The 24,445-nt window shown below is 38.9% G+C and overlaps 1 protein-coding gene across 4 annotated transcripts in view; it reads left to right on the top strand.

Moving 5' to 3' along the window:
- The window catches only part of epc1b (enhancer of polycomb homolog 1 (Drosophila) b), a 53,892-nt gene that overhangs the window by 9,728 nt on the left and 19,719 nt on the right, over positions 1–24,445 (top strand). For 3 of the 4 annotated variants that reach the window (XM_058418131.1, XM_058418130.1, XM_058418133.1), the window contains exons 2-10: positions 905–1,064; positions 1,256–1,401; positions 16,036–16,242; positions 16,396–16,544; positions 18,375–18,519; positions 19,283–19,435; positions 22,915–23,004; positions 23,155–23,300; positions 23,490–23,842. In XM_058418131.1, the coding sequence (XP_058274114.1) occupies positions 905–1,064; positions 1,256–1,401; positions 16,036–16,242; positions 16,396–16,544; positions 18,375–18,519; positions 19,283–19,435; positions 22,915–23,004; positions 23,155–23,300; positions 23,490–23,842 (1,549 nt within the window). The remainder of the gene's footprint in view (positions 1–904; positions 1,065–1,255; positions 1,402–16,035; positions 16,243–16,395; positions 16,545–18,374; positions 18,520–19,282; positions 19,436–22,914; positions 23,005–23,154; positions 23,301–23,489; positions 23,843–24,445) is intronic. The other variant, XM_058418132.1, reaches the window with a different exon arrangement.

Genomic DNA, 24,445 nt, shown 5'->3' with positions numbered 1-24,445 from the left:
AAATTAATCACGATTAATCATACCCTTTTTGTGAAATTAAACATACACTTTTTATTTTGTTTAACATGTCGGTTTGGTTTGCTACTCGTCAGTTGGCTAGTAAAACCTGTGATGTGCTTTGCTTTTAAATTATCCTTATTACAGTGTATGCACACACAGATGCGTACTATCTGTGGTAGCATTCAGTATCTCATGAGCCAAATGGTTAGTGCGGGGAACAAGGATTGTGTGTTCTGCAGAACTGAACAAATGAATAATTTTGCCTTGTGCTGATGCAGCTGATCAAGCAAATGCTTCTGATTTATTCTGATATAACTATATTTGACATTTTTATCTGATTAAAAACCTATAAACTCTATTCAACTCTATATAATATTATGCTCCAACCGAAGCCATGCTTGTTGATATTGTGGTCTATAACTCCTCTCCGAAATGACCGCTGCCCTGTATTTGGCTGTAGGTCATCGCCAAGGTACGTTTCGGTCAGAGCTCCTTTCACACTGCACGACTTTGAGTCGGCGACTCATCGGCGATTTGGTCAGATCGAGTTTTTGGTCATTCACACTGTGCGATTGTCAGTCTCGTGCACGCGTTCAGCTTTGCCTTAATTTGGCGACTGAAAACTCATGCAGCGTGAACTCAGTGATTATAAACTCCCAACCCTTGATATCATCTGCGTGATGCAAATTGCGTTAATAACCCACCTTTGTCTGTTTCTGTAACCTATTAGCGTTAAATTATTTTAACGCAATAAGGATTTTGTATTAATCACATGCGTTAAGGCGTTAACGTTGACAACCCTTATATATATACCTTTGTTGACTAAGGTTAATGATGTTCATTCTGTGTTGGACTGTTCTTCATACATGTGTGTGTGTGTGTGTGTGTGTGTGTGTGTGGTCAGGAGCATCATCTGCAGCGGGCAATCTCCGCCCAACAGGTATATGGGGAGAAGAGGGACAGCATGGTAATTCCTGTGCCTGAGGCTGAGAGCAACATCACTTGCTATGAGAGCCTCTATCCAGGCGACTTTAGGATGCCCAAGCAACTAATCCATTTACAGCGTAAGTAGGCTGTGCACGAAATGCAGACTCTTAGCTGGTAGTGGGGAATGGGGGGTTGCAGTTCAAATTTGTGCTGCAAAGTTTCCAATTTACATTGTATCCTTTCTATTCTATGGTTTTGTTATAGTTGTTTTACAATGATGTTCTTATCTTGGAGAAGCTCTTACATACTCTTATGTTTGTTTCTACAGCCTTTGGTTTGGACACAGATCAACCAGATTATGACCTGGATTCAGAAGATGAGGTGTTTGTTACCAGGCTAAGGAAGAAAATGGAGGTGGGGGCTCTGCAGTTTGAGGAGATGATCGATCGGCTGGAGAAAGGCAGTGGGCAGCAGGTAGATCCAACAAAATACTGGGAATGGAGTGGCAATAAATTTGCAGTATGGGTGCTCTTTTGGTGACTGCTAGGAATATAATGGAAAAGTTGTGGAATAGATCCGATCATTTTACAGAAATTTGGATGTAGAACTAGGCAACTAATGAACAACCTGGAGGTGAATATGGCAAGGGGGAAAAATCCATCATGACATGAGAACAAAGTGAGGCTTGGGAAGACTTCCAATAGTATTGGGAATCAATACAATAGATTCCATCTATCACCATGCCTATGAAGTTGTATGATTTTAAATGCCTGTCAAATACCTACAATTTTAACATATAAAAAAAATGTTTTTTTTTTTTTTTTATTACCAATTATGCTGGAATGAGTTTGTTTTTGATGGTTTCAGGGTTCGCATAAAGGCTGAAATTGGTTCTATTGTTACAGTTTAGTGAGAGAGAGAGGGAAAGATTAATAGAGAGCGTGATCTGTGTTCTGTGAGGATACTGATTGACAATCTGTCCATAAAAAATAAAAAAAAATTCAGAATATTATTCCGTTTCGTTTAGCATATTGGAAGAGATCATGGGGACTAACGAACAGGAACTTCAACGCATTCTTTCGTTACTTATTTATACAAGGCAGCGTCAAACTAACTTATTTATACAAGGCAGTGTCTCTAACTCTAATATGATTATTTACAGTTTTCTACATTCAATTTTCTAAAACCATTTTTTAAAAACCTCAAATTTTAATTAGTTGAAACAGACACAAGGTAGCTACAGGAGTTATGTAAATATAACAAAATGCTAATATATGTTAGTAACAATGGCTATCTTGTCCTCTGTAGAATTTGGCTTTTCCTTGATTGTTGGTTGTATTGAGCCTTCCTTTTGTGGCACACATTTTCAGCGAATAAAAATGACAAGCATTCCATCATACTTCCCAGTCTTCTTAATCAGCACTGGCCACAAATGGAGAATTGAAAATATTTCATGTTTTTAAAGTTTTCATGAAGTTAAAAGAATGTTGCCTTTTCAATGCGTCAAATAGTGACGATAACAAGAGTGTGATTGCTGATGCAATCACACTCTTGTTATTGTTGTTATTAGTGACACAATCACATTCTTGTTATCGTCACTATTTATTAGTGTGATTGCATCAGCAATCACACTTATCACTATTTATTATTATTATTATTATTATTAATAGCTAGAAACATGGTTCCAACGCTAAAATGTTGCCCATGTTATGCTTATGTGTGCTATTACTTTTCATGCTGATACGTATTGTAGTTTATTTTATATTAATTTGTACATGCATTTTTTACGGACTTCACTTCCTGGTTTCCGTACAGTTCGGTCTTTCTCGGGGATTTTCGGTAGGTGCCGTAAACAAGTAGATGTCGTAAACAAGCATGTAAAACATTACCAGTCCTAAACGGTAATAGCTAGAAACATGGTTCCAATGCTTAAATGCTGCTTAGGTGTGCTATTACTTTTCATGCTGATAAGTATTATAGTTTATTATATGGATTTGTATTTGGACTTCAGACCGCTGCTGTGTGTGAGAGACGTCAGCTAGAGTGAGTGAAGAGGTTTGTTTTTTTTTTTTGTTTTTAAGTCATATCGTCTTTAAACTGACACGCCAGTGTGGTTCTCTGTTTACCTGACGAGGTGAGGAGGCGGTATCGCGGCTGCAGAGCTGGAGCTAAGCTAAAAGCTAAGCGGCTAGCGAAGAAGTGGCAATATAAGCCTTCGGTACCCTCTGTAATCATGGGAAACATGAACTCGCTACCGAACAAGATCGACGCGCTGGCTGCGCTGGTGAAAAATGACAAAACCTATAGAGCTAGAGCTAGAGTCATCCACTCTGCTGTTGCTAGGATACAGACGCAACACCGCGAGGCAATGGTGTTAATCTCTGGGGACTTTAATCATGTTACTCTGTACACAACACTACTTGCTTTCTCCCAGTATGTGGACTGTAACACCAGGGGAAATAAGACCATTGATTTACTGTATGCTAACATAAAGGACGCATACAGAGCCACCCCGCTGCCTGCACTGGGGAAAGCAGACCACAACCTTATTCTGCTTCAGCCTCACTATAAACCAAGAGTGAGTAGACTACCAACAACCACACGCTCATTCAGAAAGTGGTCTCCTCAGGCTGAGCAGATCCTGAGAGACTGCTTTGGGGACACAGACTGGGATGTACTGCAGGGAAACATTGAGGATTTGTTGACTGCACTACTGACTACATCAACTTCTATATGGACGTTGTTGTTCCAGTAAGAACTGTACGCTGCTATGCAAACAACAAGCCCTGGATCACAAGTGATATCAAGGGACTTCTGAACCAGAAGAAGAGGGCCTTTTAAGGATGGTGATCAGCAGGAGCTTAAGCATGTGCAGAAGGAACTAAAAGTCCAACTCAGGGAGGTGAAGGAGCAGTACAGAAAAAAGCTGGAGCAGAGGTTGCAAAACAACAGCATGAAGGAAGTGTGGAGCGGGATGAAGACAATAACCGGATGCAGCTCGAAGGAGGGTAACACCATTGAAGGAGGTGTGGGAATGGCGAACCAGCTAAACAACTTTAACAGGTTTGACGACCCCAACTCATTCACACCTCAGTACGCTCCACCCCCACTTCTGCTCTCAACCTATCCACTGAGAACAACTATGGCACAGAGGAGGAGAATAATCATCCACCCATGATCACAGCAGCCCAGGTGTGCAGAGAGCTGAGGAGGCTCTGTCCCAGTAAAGCTGCAGACCCAGATGGAGTATCTCCACGACTACTGAAGGCCTGCGCAATGGAGCTGGGAGACCCTCTACAGCGCATCTTTAACCTGAGCCTGGAGCAGGAGAGGGTACCTCAGCAGTTGAAAACATCCTGCATCATCCCAGTCCCAAAGAAACCACACCCCGGAGAGCTGAATGACTTCAGGCCAGTTGCCCTGACGTCTCACATAATGAAGACCATGGAGCAGGTGATGCTACACCACATTAGGCCACAGGTCCGCCATGCCCTCGACCCTCTGCAGTTTGCATACCAGGAGAAGGTGGGAGTGGAGGATGCCATTACTTACATGTTACACAGATCCCTCTCTCACCTGGACAGCGGCAGTGGGGCTGTGAGAATAACGTTTTTGGACTTCTCCGGTGCATTCAACACCATCCAGCCGCTGCTCCTAACTAACAGACAAACTAACAGAGATGGGAGTAAGCTCACACTTGATCGCGTGGATCACAGACTACCTGACAGGCAGACCTCAGTATGTGAGATTGGGGGAGTGCAGGTCTGACACTGTGGTCAGCAGTACTGGGGCACCACAAGGGACTGTTCTCTCTCCGGTCCTGTTCACCATCTACACCTCAGACTTTCAGTATAGCTCAGAGCTGTGCCACGTGCAAATGTTTGCGGACGATACTGCTATCAGGAAGGGACAGGATGAAGAGTACAGACAACTGATACAGGACTTCGTTGCATGGTGTGACGTTAACCATCTGCACCTCAACAATACAAAGACCAGGGAGATGGTGGTGGACTTCAGGAGGCCCAGGCCTCAACCTGACCTGTTACTATCAACGGGCACTGTGTGGAGTTTGTCAAGACCTACAAGTACCTTGGAGTACAACTGGATGAAAGAATGGACTGGACTGCTATCACAGACGCTCTGTGTAGGAAAGGACAGAGCCGGCTGTACTTCCTAAGAAGGCTGGCTTCCTTTAACATCTGCAAAAAGCTACTGCAGATGTTCTATCAGACTGTTGTGGCGAGTGCCCTCTTCTATGCGGCAGTGTGCTGGGGAGGCAGCATAAAGAAGAAGGACGCCTCACGTCTGGACAAGCTGGTGAGGAAGGCGGGCTCGACTGTAGGCTCAGAACTGGAAAGCCTGACATCAGTGGCAGAGAGGAGGGCGCTGAGCAGGCTCCTGTCCATCATGGACAATCCACTGCATCCACTGTACAGCATCATCTCAAGACAGAGAAGCAGCTTCACTGACAGGTTGCTGTCACTGCCCTGCTCCACTGACAGACTGAGGAGGTCGTTCCTCCCCCATGCCATTCGACTCTTTAATTCCACACAGGGTGGGAGGAGTCAGTGCTGACACTACTCTTCTCTCTGTACTGGACTGTACAATAAAACACACAATACACTCCGGTTTATACAGAACTCTCAATACACTGAGATTTGCACAGGACTCATAAACACGCAGTTTTTGCATATCAAATCGGTCTGTAACCTTAAACACTTGTCTTGCACATTACTGTTTTTCATCTAATTCTCCATATTTATTCCTAAATATCTGTATTTAGTACTTTTCTTATATTTTCTTATATTGTTATATCCTGCTATATTTTGTAATATTTTATATTTTGTTATTTGATATATTTTTGTCATATTCTATATTTTGTTATTTGATATTTTTTTTGTTATATTTTTGTACCCTAATTTGGGTATTTTAGTATTTTTGTTAAAATCCTTCCTATTTTATCTATTATCTGTGTTTGTGGATACTGCTGGAAACTGAATTTCCCTTTGGGATGAATAAAGTATCTATCTATCTATCTATCTATCTATCTATCTATCTATCTATCTATCTATCTATCTATCTAAAGCAGAGCACACACGCTGGTTCGTTTACACTTCATATTTTAACTAACTTTTTGTGTTTTTTATTCGATAATTTTTTGCAATAGTTTAAGCATGTAAAGTTTTTATATATGTAACGGAGGCTTGTGCTGGGTGCTGTGCAGCGAGTTGTATAAAGCATGTTTCAACTTGCTTATAAGTCACTTTGCTATTACTACCTTTACTCCACTGATCTCAGTAGTATTATAAGCTGCACTTTAGCATATTTGTTAGCGCGCCGGTGCTTAAGTATGCTATTACTCTTCATGCTGATAAGTATTGTAGTTTATTTTATATTCATTTTTACTGACTTCACTTCCTGCACACGCTAGAAACATGGTTCCAATGCTAAAATGTTGCTCATGTTGTGCTTAAGTGTGCTATTACATTTCATGCTGATAAGTATTATAGTTTATTTTATATGAATTATTAAATATATTACGGACTTCAGACCGCTTGTGTGTGTGTGTGACGTCAGCTAGAGTGAGGGAAGAGGTTGGCATCGTCTTTAAACTGTTCCCAGCGCACACACTAGTTCGTTTAGACTTCATATTTTAACTGTGACTTTAGTTTTATATATTATTTGAGAATGTCTTGCAATAGTTTAAGCATGTATAGCTTTTATATTTGTAACCGAGTGTAGATGTAGTGTTTTTTTAGATGGAGTTTTAAATGTATTTTCCACGGACTTCAGACCACTGCTGTGTGTGTGACGTCAGCTAGAGTTAGGGAGGAGGGTTTTTTTTTTAATTATTTGAGCATGTCTTGCAATAGTTTAAGCAACATATTTGCAATCACACTCGCATCTTCTTCTGGAAATGCAGCATTCTAGTTGTTATTATTCCGTTTCCTGGGCACGCTACTAGTCCTAAACGGTAATAACTAAAGATATGGTTCCAACGCTAAAATTTTCATCATGTTATGCTTAAGTGTGCTATTACTTTTCATGCTGATAAGTATTATAGTTTATTTTATATTCATTTTAAATGCATTTGTTACGGACTTCACTTCCTGGTTTCCGCACGGACATTTAAGGAGAGCGCGCACAGTTCGTTTTTTTTTCGGAGATTTTCGGGAGATGTCGTAAACAAGCATGTAAAACGTTACTAGTTCTAAACGGTAATAGCTAGAAACATGGTTCCAACGCTAAAATGTTGCCCATGTTATGCTTGTGTGTGCTATTACTTTTCATGCTGAGAAGTATTGTAGTTTATTTTATATTAATTTGTACATGCATTTTTCACGGACTTCACTTCCTGGTTTCCGTACAGTTCGGTCTTTCTCGGAGATTTATGGTAGGTGCCGTAAACGAGCATGTAAAACATTACTAGTCCTAAACGGTAATAGCTAGAAACATGGTTCCAACACTAAAATGCTGCTTAGTTGTGCTATTACTTTTCATGCTGATAAGTATTATAGTTTTTTATATGAATTTGTAAATGTATTTTTCACGGACTTCAGACCGCTGCTGTGTGTGTGTGTGACGTCAGCTAGAGTGAGGGAAGGGATTGGACGCATCGTCTTTAAACTGTTCCCAGCGCACGCACTAGTTCATTTAGATTTCATATTTTAACTGTGACTTTAGTTTGTATATATTAATTGAGAATGTCTGCAATAGTTTAAGCATAAGTTAACTTGCTAGTAATGGCTTTCATCGCTTGTGGTACTTTGTTAGCGCGTTCAACTCTCATGCTGGAGACCCGGGTTCAAGACCCGCTCAGGGTTGTATTTATATATTATTTCAGAATTTCTTGCAATAGTTTAAGCAACATATCGCTTAAACGGTAATAGCTTGAAACATGCTTACAACGCTAAAATGCTGCTTAGGTGTGCTATTACTTTTCATGCTGATAAGTATTATAGTTTTTTTAGATGCATTTTTAAATGTATGTTTCACGGACTTCAGACCGCTGCTGTGTGTGTGTGTGTGAGAGACGTCAGCTAGAGTGGTGGAAGAGGTTTTTTAAGGATGCATCGTCTTTAAACTGGTCCTTCAGCTTGAATTCTTACTCTACAGCCACATAAACTACCTTAAACTTTTTAAACTGTGACTTTAGCTTTTAAATATTATTTGAGCATGTCTTGCAATAGTTTAAGCAACATATTCGCAATCACACTCATTTTCTTCTGGAAATGCAACATTCTAGTTACATTTGTCATTTGGTAGATGGCCATATCCAAAGTGATTTTCTTTCAGGAGAGGTTTATTATCCTTTACTAACACTTAATATTTAATATATTTTACATACTACCTTCATGTATTTCATACACTTTTATATACTTTTAATATACTACCACAAACAATGGTGTAGGCCTGTGTGAAAAATTACAGGCCACTTCAACAGGTATGGCAAGTACACACACACACACAGACACCTTAAATGTCCTAACAAGAACTTCAGCTGACAATTTCAGGTTAGAATTCACACATATATCGAATTAAGAATTGGGGACTGTTACACACATGTTCACTGACAAGTGTGGAAAACTGTTCTGTTGAAATCAGTATTCAGCCCTGTTTCTTTCCACTTAAACAGGTAAATGTTTCCTCATGTTTATATATGTAGTGGCCATGATGTTTCATAAAAAATAAACTTAAAATTTTAGTGTAAAACAGTAAACCACATCCTTACCCATAGTACATTCAACACCACACTACAGTCAGAAGAAATCTGTAAATAAATTTAAAAAAAAAAAAAAAAAAACAATCTGTTACTGTGGTGGGAATTCAAAGATAGACAGACAGACTTTATTGATCCCATTAGGTATAACTGTGTATGTGACCAATAAAATTAGAATTTATTGCTTACATACACAATTATACACCGTACAACATGCAGTGAAATGTTTTTTTACAACTGTATATTTTATAAAAAATAGAATAGGGTCAGAAAAGGGATTTTAAAGGTTTAAATAGAATAAGAAGAATAGAATAGAAAAAATAAAAGTCAAAATAAAAATCTAATATATAATGCTGTCACATTCCAGTTTCTGATTTTTTTTTTTTTTTTTTTGTCTATTTCTGTTAATTTAATGGTGAGTTATTAGTTAAATACCATGTACTCATTCATGTTTACATGAAATCACCTAAATGCATACCAAGTATTAATTGCTCAGTGATAACATTTTGGGAAGTTATTTTGGTTTTCCTAATTTCTGGGTATTAAGTTGATTGGGAATGACTAATCCTCTGGATTAGGGCCAATTTTATTTTTTATTTTATTATTATTATTATTATTTTTTTTAGAACAGTCATGTAAACTTTGAGCGCAACTGGTCACTTTTCTTTAAGTAGCCCACATGGCCTGTTTTGTGGGGCAGCGGTAACTCAAGTGGTTGATCAGAAGGTTCAAGCCCTAGGACTGCCAGGCAGCCACTGTGGGCAATTGAGCAAGGCCCTTAACCCTCATAGGGGTGCTGCATTATAGCTGCCCCTGCACTCTGACCCCAACTTCCTCAGCTGGGATATGTGAGGAAAAGATCTAGGCATGCATCACTAGTATAACACTAACTTTAATCACCATACTATTTTCCTGCAGTGCAAGTAATTTTCACTAAACCCAAACACCAATAGAACAAATTTTGCAAGTGGCCAACTGGAACATGAGAAGCCAATTTGTTCTATATTAATAAGCTAAAGTAAATATTATAAGTTTTGCTTATAATAAGTTTTTGCTTGTTGGGGATGATCTGGAAAACAACCAAATTTAGCTGACATTAAATCATGGATTTTAAGGTGTCTAAAGAAATAATATGGTGGAGATTTAAACTTTCCATGTAGACCATTAAAAGATGCAAAAGTACATAAGCGTGCATGTAATTTTGTAGAGTGTACATAAACCATTCAGTTTCCATAGAGCAAAGTGTTGAGTGTTTGAAAAATGTTGTCCATTACTGTCGGTCTGCATAGGAGCCAGTGCTATAAGTGTGAGTGTGGATTTCTGTTGTGGCTTGATTTGCTGATTACCTGATGAGCAAGAATCATACTGGCTCTCTTATTTATTAGTAGATTGTGATTTTAAACAAGACTCTGTGTTTCCTGTTGATAGGTCAAATTTGGTCTGCAATGATAGATTCTCTTTAAGTAACTCAGGCTTTCTAGAATATGAATAAGTTCTATAAATTTGTAGAATTGTATTAGTTAAGTCTAGTTAGTTAAGATTAGATAAGTGTTTTTTTCAGAAAGAAAGTTACCTCATTGGAAAGATATTTTCCAATGAATTGTCAGATAGCTAAAATGAGATCTGATAGATCTGGCCAATTTCAGATCCCTAGTCAACCTAGTTAGTTTTTTAAAGCAAGGGGTTTTCAAACTGTGGGTCACAGAGAAAAGGGGGTTCACACAATGTCACTGGCTGCAGCTAAAATTCTGTTGTATTCAATGATTCATAAGCAAATGACTCTTTAGAAATTATTCTATTTGGAAAAAATGTAATTACCGTATAATTCATTAAATGATGCACTGAATTAATTGTGTGACTCATTTGAGCTGAATCATAAGTAATTATTAACATACACTGATGAGCCATAACATTATGAGCACTTACAAGTGAAGTGAATAACACTGATAACATGGCACCTTTTAGTGGGTGGGATATATTAGGCAGCAAGTGAACATTTTGTCCTCAAAGTTGATGTGTTAGAAGCAGGAAAACAGCAGGACAAGAGCCAGATTGTGATGGCTAGATGGCTGGATCTCCAAAACTTTAGCTCTTGTGGGGTGTTCCCAGTCTGCAGTGGTCAGTACCTATCAAAAGTGGTCCAAGGAAGGAACAGTGGTGAACCAGAGACAGGGTTATGGGTGGCCAAGGCTCATTGATGCACATGAGGAGTGAAGGCTGGCCCGTGTGGTCCAAACCAACAGACGATCTACCGTTGGTCAAATTGCTAAAGAAGTTAATGCTGCTTCTGATAGAAAGGTGTCAAAATACACGGTGCATCACAGTTTGTTGCATATGGGGCTGCATAGCCTCAGACCAGTCAGGGTGCCCATGCTGACCCCTGTGCCCCACAGAAAACACTAGCGCACAGAACGTGAGCATCAGAACTGGACCACGGAACAATGGAAGGAGCCTGGTCTGATGAATCACATTTTCTTTTACATCATGGATGCACTATGGGAAAAAGGCAAGCCGGTGGAGGCAGTGTCATGCTTTGGGCAATGTTCTGCTCAGAAACCTTGTTCTCCATCATGTGGATGTTACTTTGGCACATACCACCTACCTAAGCATTGTTGCAGACCATGTACACCCATTCATGAAAATGGTATTCCCTGATGGCTGTGGCCTCTTTTAGTAGGATAATGCGCAGTGCCACAAAACAAAAATGGTTCAGGAATGATTTGATGAGCACAACAATGAGTTTAAGTTGTTTGAGGTGGGGTCAGGGCTATTTTGGCAGCTAAAGGGGGACCAACACAATATTAGGCAGGTGGTCATAATGTTATGATTGGTGTTTGTCAGCTTTCACTGAGTTTAAGGTTATAATCAGTCAGTGTATGCTAGTTAAAGTGGAAATGATTTTAAAACTCAAAGCATACCAGACCTCTGTTACCTGTTCAGATTAAAATGAAACAACTTAAAAAGAAGAAATATAGAAAATTTGACATTGTGTTGACTCTACTGACATTGTTGAAGATTTTTTTTGATTTTTTGAACAACTGAAAGTAAGGGGCATACATTTCTGACTGTTTGAAAGGATATGTAATGGCTGAGCACTTCCAGTGTGGAAAACTGTGAGGGTATGCACGGACTAAGCAGATAACATGCAAGAAAATCAGTCTTGTTGCTGAAGTCAGTGATGTTGCCCTTCTTAAAAATTTGTACTGCCATGTCTATGAATATCAGTAGAATAATATTTTCTTTAGAATGGATTGACGTGGCAGCCTTTTTTTTCCTTTTTTTTATGTAATGGGCCAAAATGTAAATATTTGCATTGTAGTTACACTATTAGCAGATTGGAAATGACTTCCTTGTCTGAGTAGGAGCATTCTGTACTAAATGCTGAAATTTCACATCTGTATGATTTTACATTCTTTTTTCTGCACAAATTGCTTAAGCATAAAAGAAGAGACACTTTTGGTCAGTTATGGCCATGCAATACTGATATGAAAATATAAATGGAAAAACTGTTGTTTTTATTGTATACATTAACGTTGCATGGTTACAAAACTAAAATGTGAATGGCTTTAATTCATTTAATTTTTTATGTTGGAAACATCTGTGGACACATGCTTACATAGCAGCTATAATCAGATCACTCACTAGCCTCTCTTAAGACCAAGAATGCAACAGAGACAACACAAAGATTAATCTCCTTTTTGCCATTACAGAAAACGTAGATGCAGCATGATTGTAAAAAGTGTGTATATTAAACACCATTGTCTTTTTTTCACTTTGAGAGAAATGGTATGCCAAGAAGTGTGTGTGTGGGCTTGATTAGTTTACTGTCATGGGAAAAATAAATTTCCTCCTTAAATTCTATGTTTTAGATCAAGGCCTATTCTGACTGCTGTTCAGTTTGTTTTGTATTAAAATGTATTATACTTAGTATTATACTTCTGTTTTCAGTTTAGTTTTCATGGGATCTTTCTGGGGGGAAAAAACAGTTGGTCGAATAGGCTGTGGATAAAAAAACTAATATTGTCTATGGTGTGAGCTAATCACTTTGAGCAGGCTACTTCATTATTATATTAGAACTTCTAATGAAACCAAAACAGAAAACAAATAACTGGGAGCTGTCATTCTTAATACTCTTATTAATAGGTAATGTTATTGTTGCTAGATGTATAACTAAATCATACTGAAGCACTAAAAAGTTAATTTGATTATCAATTTTGTACATATTCTATGAAACTTTAGGCAAGCTACTCAGATGTCACTGAACGAGGGGACTGGGGGAGAGCCAGGATAAAGATAATGCACTGAACAGCAGAACAGAACTGCAGTGGGACTGTGCAGCCTGCTCCATGTAGCCATGACACAGACATACACTATATTGCCAGAAGTATTCGCTCACCCATCCAAATAATCAGAATCAGGTGTTCCAATCACTTCCATGGCCACATGTGTATAAACCCAATCACCTAGGCATGCAGACTGTTTTTACAAACATTTGTGAAAGAATGGGTCACTCTCAGGAGCTCAGTGAATTCCAGCATGGAACTGTGATAGGATGCCACCTGTGCAACAAATCCAGTCGTGAAATTTCCTCGCTCCTAAATATTCCACAGTCAACTGTCAGCTGTATTATAAGAACGTGGAAGGGGTTTGGGAACGACAGCAACTCAGCCACGAAGTGGTAGGCCACGTAAACTGACGGAGCGGGGTCAGCGGATGCTGAGGCGCATAGTGCGAAGAGGTCGCCAACTTTCTGCAGAGTCAATCGCTACAGACCTCCAAACTTCATGTGGCCTTCAGATTAGCTCAAGAACAGTGCGCAGAGAGCTTCATGGAATGGGTTTCCATGGCCGAGCAGCTGCATCCAAGCCATACATCACCAAGTGCAATGCAAAGCGTCGGATGCAGTGGTGTAAAGCACGCCGCCACTGGACTCTAGAGCAGTGGAGACGCGTTCTCTGGAGTGACGAATCGCGCTTCTCCATCTGGCAATCTGATGGACGAGTCTGGGTTTGGCGGTTGCCAGGAGAACGGTACTTGTCTGACTGCATTGTGCCAAGTGTAAAGTTTGGTGGAGGGGGGATTATGGTGTGGGGTTGTTTTTCAGGAGCTGGGCTTGGCCTCTTAGTTCCAGTGAAAGGAACTCAATGCTTCAGCATACCAAGACATTTTGGACAATTCCATGCTCCCAACTTTGTGAGAACAGTTTGGAGCTGGCCCCTTCCTCTTCCAACATGACTGTGCACCAGTGCATAAAGCAAGGTCCATAAAGACATGGATGACAGAGTCTGGTGTGGATGAACTTGACTGGCCTGCACAGAGTCCTGACCTCAACCCAGTAGAACACCTTTGGGATGAATTAGAGCGGAGACTGAGAGCCAGGCCTTCTCGTCTAACATCAGTGAGTGACCTCACAAATGCGCTTCTGGAAGAATGGTCAAAAATTCCCATAAACACACTCCTAAACCTTGTGGACAGCCTTCCCAGAAGAGTTGAAGCTGTTATAGCTTCTGACCGACGTCATATTGAACCCTAAGGATTAGGAATGGGATGTCACTTAAGTTCATATGCGAGTCAAGGCAGGTGAGCGAATAATTTTGGCAATATAGTGTACCTCTCCCCCCACCCCCTCTAAAGTTTCTGAAATGTTAACTATGTAATGTTATGTAATGTATTTCTGGCTAAATGTGTAAACCTAAGATACTTTCAATGTGAGAAACATGATTAATTACATAAGATAGTAAAACAGTCTTGGTAACCACTCAGACACAGCTCCCTCACTGTAACATTAGTTGCTACCGGTGTTAAAAGTAGCATGTATATTATTAACTAATGACCAGAACACCATGTGTTGTCACCAGAATGCCTGCTCACTATTATTTAACTGGCAGATATAGGTTGGGTGACGTTAGCCTATTTAAAGCACAACCGATTAAGTACAATTTTTGAAAATGAAATTACTGCAAAGCCAGAATTTCTAGACAATATTTCACCAAAATACTCCATTTGTCCATGAGTGAGTTGGCCTGGACTTAACAAGCCTTCATCTATAGTTTATGTATTGAGGCCAACTTTAAATTTTAGTTGGAAAGTAGTAATTAGTTAAATATAGTTTATAGAGCAATGAAATACATTTTGTTCAGTTAAATTGAAAAATCATATTAAGGTGAGCAATTTCAAGTTATCCTTTTTACACTGTAAATGACACCTACTTCAACAAAGACAAAGCTCTTCTGTAAGTCACTCTGGATAAGGATGTCTGCCAAATGTAAATGTCAATTTTTTCCCAAAAATAAATCAACATTCAGAAACCTGTTGGTTATCCATGTCCACCATGTGGTTTGTTCAGATGCAGTTTCTTTAAACATGGGTTGTGCTCCATATTCATTTTGGTCAGAAAAGCCTTTTTTCCTAGCCTCACTTTAATGAAAACAATTCTTGATGAGTCTTTTTCTGATTGTAAACAAAAAAAATTTGCCACCTTATTTGGGGAAAACTTAAGACATCTTAAGACAAACTTAAGTGCATCACTCGAAACACCTCAGAGGGCAGGCCTTGAAGCTTGTGACGGTACAAAAGCCTAGAGGTGATACTCCTAAACAAAGCATTGAAATCCATGGAGTCGGCCCCCAACTGTCCGCTAGTTCACAGTTCCTGATCACTGTCTGCTTTGATCACCATTTGGTAAATAATTATTCAAAGATCTTTGTATGTTAGAATAGATTTTAGAGTGACCTCAAAGTATGTTTTCCTACAGAAACTTCAAGTCATTGACATAATGATAAACTTTATCACAGAATATTGTTGAGACAAATTTGAGGCCATTTCTGTCCATTAGTTTTCACTGGGCTGAAATTGGGATGATGTATCATGTGATACAAATTTCTTGATTTGATATATCTGCATATCATACAATACACTCAACAGACTGCATGACGAAGATGGGTAGTCATCATAAATATGGATTTTATTAAGTAAAGTGTAGTCATGGGGAAAATGTACATCCTCCTTCAATTCTGTGCTTGTATTTATCAGAGGCTAAATAACAACTGAACAAATGTAAGGGGCTGACCAACTTCTATAACCAAACTTCTATAAACAAATATCCTTTGTTGACCAAAAAAAACTCATTAGAATTCAATATTTAGTTTGAATTTTGTTTCCATTTTATTTCCAGAAAGTGATGATGAATATCATGTTTTCAGTAAGGGAATTTCATGATTTAGCATAATATTTTTTTATAAAGGAAATCTTGGGATAGAGCTGTTTTTTTTTGTTTGTTTGTTTGTTTGTTTGTTTTTGAAATTCCCAGTTCTTGTATCAACTGCAACCACATCAAACACATCAGCTGTTCATCAGTCCTTGTTTCACTCTTTCTATTCTTCTTCCAGTTGGTGACTTTGCAGGAGGCAAAACTTCTTCTCAAGGAGGATGATGAGTTAATCAGGGAGGTGTTTGATTATTGGAGCAAGAAGAGAAAATTATGTCAAAGTGGCTCTCTAATTCCTGTTGTAAAACAGGAGAGGCGAGATGGTTCGAGCACCAATGACCCCTATGTTGCTTTCAGGCGTAGGACTGAAAAAATGCAGACCAGGAAGGTAAGCTCTGGATTTTAAAGGCCTAAATGGTTGTGTTATCCATAAATGTTCATCAGATATATGTAAATATACCGCTTTGGCTTCAAGAGTCTTCCCTTTATCTCTTTTATTCACTTAGTTTGTCCCCCTCTCTCTGTGTTTTCATTTCTCCAGAATCGTAAGAATGATGAGGTTTCATATGAGAAGATGTTAAAGTTGAGAAGAGATCTAAGCAGAGCTGTTACCATACTGGAAATGATAAAGAGACGTGAGAAGAGCAAGAGAGAATTGCTGCACCTAACCCTGGAGATAGTGGAGAAGAGGTGAAGTACAGAGTATCAAAACAAATTGGTGACACTCAGCAGGACTGCAGAAAGGTTGCATAGACTGTGTATATATGTAAATGTGTGTGTCTGTGTGTGTAAAGTTCTCTGTCTTCTGGACCGAAGAGTTTGTGCATTGCAGTTTCTTGGTAAAATTACTGGCTCCTTTTGTTTGAGTGACAGAGATCCAATCAAATAAAAAAAAGGGAGATAGACAGGCATTTCTGTACATTACATAATGAAGTTGGGGCCTTCATTAATTGGACTTGTTTGTCCGGCACATCCCACACATGGTCAATTGGATTGCGATCTGGGGAATTTGGAGGCCAAGCCAACTCTCTATTTTTTTTAATGTCCCTCAAATCATTCCTAAACAATAACATCACCTAGAGCATCACACTGCCTACTTGCTTTCTTCCCATAGTGCATCATGTTGCTATCATTTTCCCAGGTAAGAGGCACACACGCACTAGGCCATCCACGTGATGTAAAAGAAAACAGGATTTATGAGATTAGACCACAATCTTTCGTTGTTCAATGGCTTTTCTGATGCTCATGTGCCTATGGTGGGCACATTTGGAGGTGGACAGTGGTCAGTATGGCCCTCTGATAGATTTGTGGGTACACAGCCTCATACAAAGCAAGCTGTGATGCCATGGCTCTTCAGACACTTTTCTACCGTAGCCAGCATTAACCGTTAATTTTTTTGTAGTTTTAGTTATAGTAGCTCTTTTAAGGGATCTCACACACACACTTCACCTGCCAGTGGACCATTGACTGATTAAACAAGGCCAGTTTCATGGTCAGGTGTAGACTGATTATTTTTATTCATTTCTTCATTATCTCATGTGGAGTTGACTTATTTGAGGTGTTAAATTTGATTGTGGTAACAGTTTGAGAACTCCATGGAGGTGTTGATTTTCTGAGATGGCAGAAATTTTAGGTGTGGCCAAATCAACAATTTGGTACATTCTGAAAAAGAAAGAATGCACTGATGAGATCATCAACACATGGAAGATCAGAGAAGAAAACTAAAGTGGATGACTGCAGAATTTTTCAGCTTTAATTCTTTCCTAGATAAAAATATCCTCTTTACAATCTCCAGCCAAGTCAAGAACGCTCTTGAAGTTAGGCATAACATTGTCAAAGTCTAAAATCGAGAACTTTCATAAATGTAAATACCTCAAGAGTCAGAGGAAACAGTCAATAACAAAAAGGCCAGATTAGAATTTGCTAAAAAGTATATAAAAAAAATTAAAACCTGCCCAGTTGTGGAACATGATTCTTGTAAAGATGAAACCAAGATTAATTTGTACCAGAATGAAGAAAAAAGAGTATAGAGAAGGAAAAGAAGAGCTCCTGAACCCAAAGCATACCACATAATCTGTTAAGCATGGTGGAGGCAGCGTTATGGCATAGACATGTATAGCTGCTAATGGAGCCTCGGTCCTTGGAGCTTATTGATGTGACTGCTGAGTAAACTAACAGGGTGAATTGTGAAGTGTATGAACCTATAAATTCTGCTCAGATTCATTCAAATGCTGCAAAACTGATAGGACAATACTTCAGAAGTACAGATTGGTAATGATCCAAAACACATGGCAAAAGCAACTCAAGAGCTTCTTAAGACAATGAAACAGAATGTTCTTACATAGGCAAGTTCATGCTTTTCCCTTACCAAAGACAAAACTAATTGTAAAAAGACCCTCAAACAAGCAGGGACTGAAGGCAGCTGCAGTAAAGGCAGTTCATGATATTTCTTCCTAATATATGTTATTCTCCTTCTTTTAGGATACCTGAACTCACATTTGACTTGTGTGTGCTTTGCAGGAATTGTATGCCTGATTTTGGAGGTGAGGTTATTGCAGAGGTCCTGGCTCAGCGGGCATTAGAGAAGACCATTATTCCCCTAATCCCCATCACCACGAGCAGCCAGTACAGACATACAGAACAAGACCGCGACTATAAGAACAAGGTACCCCACACACATGGACCAGTTAATTAAACTGATCAAACTTATGTCAGTTTTAGTCTGGCACATCTAAATACTAAAAGCTATCTAAATACTGGCTCAAAGTATGGCATTCACTATGAGAGGAAATCAAACTATTTTATGTCCAGACCCAGCTATATCAGACCATTTGGAATCAGACCTCATATAGAAAACTTGGCCATAAAATCTGCATTCTAAGCCAGATTCACTTCTGCCCAATTTTCTTCATTGGACATTGAGAAAAAATGCATCAATCTGAACTGATCTGTAAGAAAGCAAAAGCTGAACTTTATGAAACGGACATGATTGCAAAAAAAAAGTCCTCACGGAAACAGAGAGTGCAACATCTCATCTTCTGGCCCCCAAGCCCTTCTTCAGCCATTACATTTTAAACAAACGGCAAGTGGAATGTGAAGAATGCTGAAATAACAAAGTATTTGAAATAAACCATATAGTTGTAAGTGGGCATTTTTTGAAGAGTTATTTTGTACAGAGTTATTAGCTTTTTTAAAGCTGATTTTTATGGGGGGTTTTTTTGTTTGTTTGTTTGTTTGTTTTTTACTTTTTTTTACTTTACCAGCTTCAATGTCTAACAGTGCTTACAAAAAATGTGGGTAGAAAAATCTCTTTTGGACTGAATTAGAGTGCAGTGACATCAGAGGATGTGATGTAAGGGTGCTACTCTCTTTTGGGGATCACACCAAATTTATTATGCAAATATATGTGACCAGCAACATGTGTTCAGGTGGACAAGCCAGAAGTGGTACGTCAGAAGAGGAAGTATGAAAAGAAGCCAAAGCCCATGCTGCTTTCTGGTCACCCTATCCCTGCTACAGTCAACAGTAAAGCCCTTAATCAGTATGATTTCCCTAGCTCAGATGAAGAGCCGAGCTCACAGGTACGTGGATTAAAATTGTCAGCACATGCAAAATTTTGGGGGATATTGATACTTGATATTGATGGTGTATAATAGCAAAAACACTCTTAGCTTAGCAAGGAGATTGTTGAAAGAAAAAATGTCAGTACATTAAAAGAATAATTAATTTACTGATATCAACAATATAATGTCTTGTAGTCCCTATTTTCATAAGCCACAATACATGACTTTCATATTTTCAGTACATTCATGCAGCTGGATTCAGTGGCAAAAAGTAGCAAAGATTTATATAACACTGATAATGGGCCAGCAAACAGTGCACATTTGACTGATGCTTAATGTGAGTTTGTACCAGCAGTTGTTTTATTCAACGATAAACTAGATAAATATCCAACCTTACCCCTTGAGGACGAGATGTAGAATGGCATGCCATGGTAGGGGCTGAATGTCCAACCTATCCATATGTTGCTGTCAAGGTTGTCAAGTTTCAACATTTAATTTTGTCAACTTTGGGTTGTCTTTTCAATTACCAGTTTCTTCTTCTACTTCATGAAGTGACATTAATTCCCATCATGGCCATGCACACTATAAAGGACAGTCATTGTTAGAATTTTCGGGTTCACTCGGACAAAAATCCTGAGTCGCTGCTGCCGCTGCCTCCAGAGCTGAATTCAGGGACGAGATGCTAAAGAACCACACAGGGAGAGTGATTGAATAGCAGACCTCTTCGAAATTTAATGGGATATACAGGGAGTATTTATACAGAAGAAAGGTATAATGTGTAAAGTACTCTCTCTCTACTTTTAAATGAGTTTATAGAAGTATTGGCATTATATATACAGAAACAGTACTTTATTGAATCTATAACTTCGACCATACCAAATGCTTTTCTGAAAAGGTAATCAACATTAGTGTTATCACTAATGTTAGTGCTTGTTGCTAAAAGTACATGCTATTGTCTGCTGTGGTTGCTGTACTGCAATTTCAGTCCAAAATGTTTGTTTCAATATAGTACAACAGTACCAACAGCCTAAAAGTGTGGTTAAAATTGCATTTATGTGCTCTAACAGAGCAAACAAAATTGAGCTTTCAAGGTGGTGTCCATGTTTGCAGAGGTGAGAAATTTGCATTTACACTTATGGCATTTGGCGCTCTTATTCAGAGTGAGGTACATAAGGGCTATGAAAACAAACAGGGAAAAATAGCTTATATGTGTAAATTATGTTCTTACAAATCTAATAAAGCAAATATCCCCTTTATGCTTTAGAATGCATTAGAAATATTGCAATAAGCCAAGGTAATAACTTCCATTGGGCCTGTTTCAGAAAGATGAGCACCCTCTGCAGTCACACAATGATGCATGATTAACTGGTCTCAGTAGCTAATAGGTTCTGTGTGGATTTGGGAATTTCCTGATGGCTGGCCCTCAAAGAATGCTATAAAGTTAAGCACCTAGTTCAAAAACTTGGTGACATAACATTAGGCAAGTACCAGGGGTTCAGGCTTAAGCTCACTCCAGAATCATCTGACCACAAAATGCATGCATGACAAGTAGTAGGTGTGGAAATTTGTACTGGTACATCTGTCCCACAAAGCACCTGTATTTTTGAGCAGTGGGGACATGGAAGTAGCAAGCAGGTGTACTAACATAAACTAGTCTCATCTGCATGGCATGAACAACACCTGGGAACCTCAGCATATAAAAAAAGATTGGACTTTCAGAAACCAGTTCAATAACATCCTGGAATAGTCCAGTCACCTAATAGTCCAGATCTGATGAATTCATTGTCTATGAGGCCTCATAGACGGTGACTTCATCAGATCTTCACATCTTTAGCATCTGTTTTTGTTTCGCTTGCTGTTTAGAGGATAAATCATCAGTGTCAGGGGGTGTTGGTGCCCTGGGAGAACAGTTCAGAGCTTCTAGGTTGCATGTTGTCTTTGGGCATTTAAGGCGCATAGGAGAGGTGTAGCCCTGAGTAGTCATGTTGTGATTCTGAAGAACTCTATAGGGTCTTTGGCAGTGGTGCCGGGCAATAGGGGGCGCTGGGGCGCTGCCTCCTTAAAGTTAGCCAGAGAAGAATGCTACTTTAGCATGTTAACAATAATTAAATATTTTAATAACGAAATAAAATAATTTAGTCGTACTATTCCACTGTTAGTCATATTATCATTTATTTATTATCATTAAAACTGTATTTCGTTCATTTGTGTACGTGTGTGTGCATGTGTTTCTGTGCGCAGGGTGCCGGCCAAATGAGTGTGTATGTAGCTCCGTAAAGTTTTGAAAAGAACCCTCCCACTTTTGTTGTTAGCGAGTCAATATTGTTTATATATATATATATATATATATATATATATATATATATATATATATATATATATATATATATATATATATATATATATATATATATAATATATATAATATATATATATGGCCTCATGTGGTTGTACCATTCTCAACGAGTCTCATTACCACTCAGGAGTTTGTCAGTTAACGGGCAGGTACTGATTAATGGGAAAGCAAGAGAAATTTCTTGAGATGAAAGAAAATTCAGTTATATCTTTACAAAAATACCCTTTCACAAGAGAATTAAAACTATTCTGAGAAATAGCATGACCCAAGAGAGGCTGAAAGCATTGGCCATGCTGTCATTGGAAAATAGACGGGTGACTGAGATGACTGACTGACTAACCAGAAGGTCATTGAGAACTGTTCAAGCCAGAAAGAAAGGAGAACAAAATTTCTTTTCAAATAGTTCCACTGGCCTGTGACTAGGCAACTTTCCTTTTTTTGCGGGTTTTTTTTTATGATTACCTTCATTATTGATGATAAACCCACATTGGTCTCAAATTCACTGATTCATAGTACATTTGTTGTAGACTGTGTTGGACCGTTTTGCATGTTTAGGCAGTGTGGAATATGGTAACCATTCCTGGTAGCTGAACTGTTGGACAGTTTCCTAAACTCTTGATTCATGTGCCACGTTGTTAAAAGTAATGCCTCAATCAACTTTGTTTAAAAAAAATCACACTTGAATGAGGTTTTTGGAAAGAAGAAAATAATTTTAAACACGAAGTACACAAGCAGCATAATTAAAAAGCTGAATGCACTGACCAGATTCACATGTAGTAATGTTGAACCAAGCTTACCAAACATATAAAGTTGGATCAAATTTCAAGTGGCGTAACCTGCATCTACTGCAATGCAGGGGAGTCCAATCTTATCTACAAAGACCTGGTGTGAGTGCCGGTTTTCATACTAAGCAGGCAAGAGCCACACCTGATTCCACCTGTTTAATGTTTTGAACTTCTTTGTTATTCTTTACAAAACTGCAAGCTCAAGCCTGTAACTTTTTGCCAGTTTTTTTCTTTCAGTAACACTATTCACAATTAAAGCAAAGACATGATAATATCTGTGGAATATAATAAAATAGTATGACTTTCAAGCTCAGACATTCACTGCTATTTTTGTTTGTCATTATGTTGTCAATCAGCTATATTCTGGCTCATCAGAAGCAGAGGAGGAGAATGAACCTGATGGTGTGTTTGCGTTTAGACGCAGGTCCGGCTGCCACTATCAATCTGTGAGTTTTTCAGGGCATACTCAATTAACAGACTCTGTGACAATACAGTGTCACTCATTCCCCACTCCCCCTTTCCCCAAATTCTCTCTCTCTCTCTCTCTCTCTCTCTCTCTTTCACACACACACATACACTCTCACTCATTCATACAGGTGTGTGGGGAGCAGCGTTCATGGCCATGGTCAGATCCTGCTGAGAGTGGTTTGGGAGATGCTCGCTACCGTTACTCTCTCACCACTCTGACCATACCTCAGCGATGTGTGGGATTAGCCCGACGAAGAGTTGGAAGAGGGGGCAGGTGAGAGGCACATAAAACTATAGTTTTTGATAACTTGGACAGATTTGGACAGCAGTTAATTGCTGTTTTACAAAAAATCACCTTTATGGTCTCTCTGTTGTCACAGTACATATTTTGTACATGTACCTTGACATACATGGAGCAAATGACTGTTTTGTATATGTGTTTGTGTCTTGTGTATGTGTTCAGGATTCTCTTGGACCGGGCCTTTTGTGACTGGGACGCTGTGTATCATGGGTTGGGCTTAGGTTGTCCCACCCCCTCATTTATCCACCAATCTGTTAGTACCAATTATCATACCATTGTCCAAACTTCTGCCTCAGGTTGTTCCTCCTCCTACTCTTCTACATACTCATCTGACCTCTCACAAGTCCTCCATAATATTAAGAACTGTCGCTGGAGGCACTTCAGACCTTGGACAGCCCTGACCCATGACCCCAATAGCGTCCGACCCTGCTCAGCACAGAAGCTGAGCTGTGGCCTCTTCGGTCCAGCCAGAAATCAAGCCAACAGCAGACCATTTGCTCCTCCACCCACACCTGGTGTGTATCTACAGGATTTTGTTGCCATTTACCAAGCTTTGTTTTTTTTCTTCTTCCCTTTATCTCCCCCCTCCTCAGATAGTATGATTAAAAATAGATGTTACTAGCACAGGGTCTGGGCTGCTAATCAGGGGGTTGCAAGATTAAAGCCTAGAACTTAGGAATCATATTTCCAGATCATACTTCCTGACCAGGAGTCCCTGGTCAACATACCAAAATAGTATTGTAATTCATTCAAATTCTAATTAGTCTGTAATTTCATAATGCCATAGATGACAAAGATACCAGTAGCACAATATTACTTTACACTGCCATAGGTAGAAATCAAAATAGTATCATAATATTATCCTGGTGTGTTGACCCTGAACAGGAGGCAGATGAAATATATCTTGAATATATATTACTTCAAAGCTGCTTTGCAACATTTATAAAAATTTTATAAATAATTCATATTTGATATGATACAGTGGTGTTTCTACACATGTTTCATATACAAAAAAATCATTGCCCCAAATGCCAACTATTTACATTTTTAATTGATGAAAACATTCATCATATTAAAGTACAGTACTTGGATCTTAACAGTAACAGGGTTTGCATGAT

This window comes from Hemibagrus wyckioides, linkage group LG20 (genome assembly GCF_019097595.1).
Source record: "Hemibagrus wyckioides isolate EC202008001 linkage group LG20, SWU_Hwy_1.0, whole genome shotgun sequence".
NCBI lineage: Eukaryota > Metazoa > Chordata > Actinopteri > Siluriformes > Bagridae > Hemibagrus > Hemibagrus wyckioides.
The sequence above is the reverse complement of the archived record's forward strand: the minus strand, read 5'-3'. Positions and strand labels throughout refer to the sequence as shown.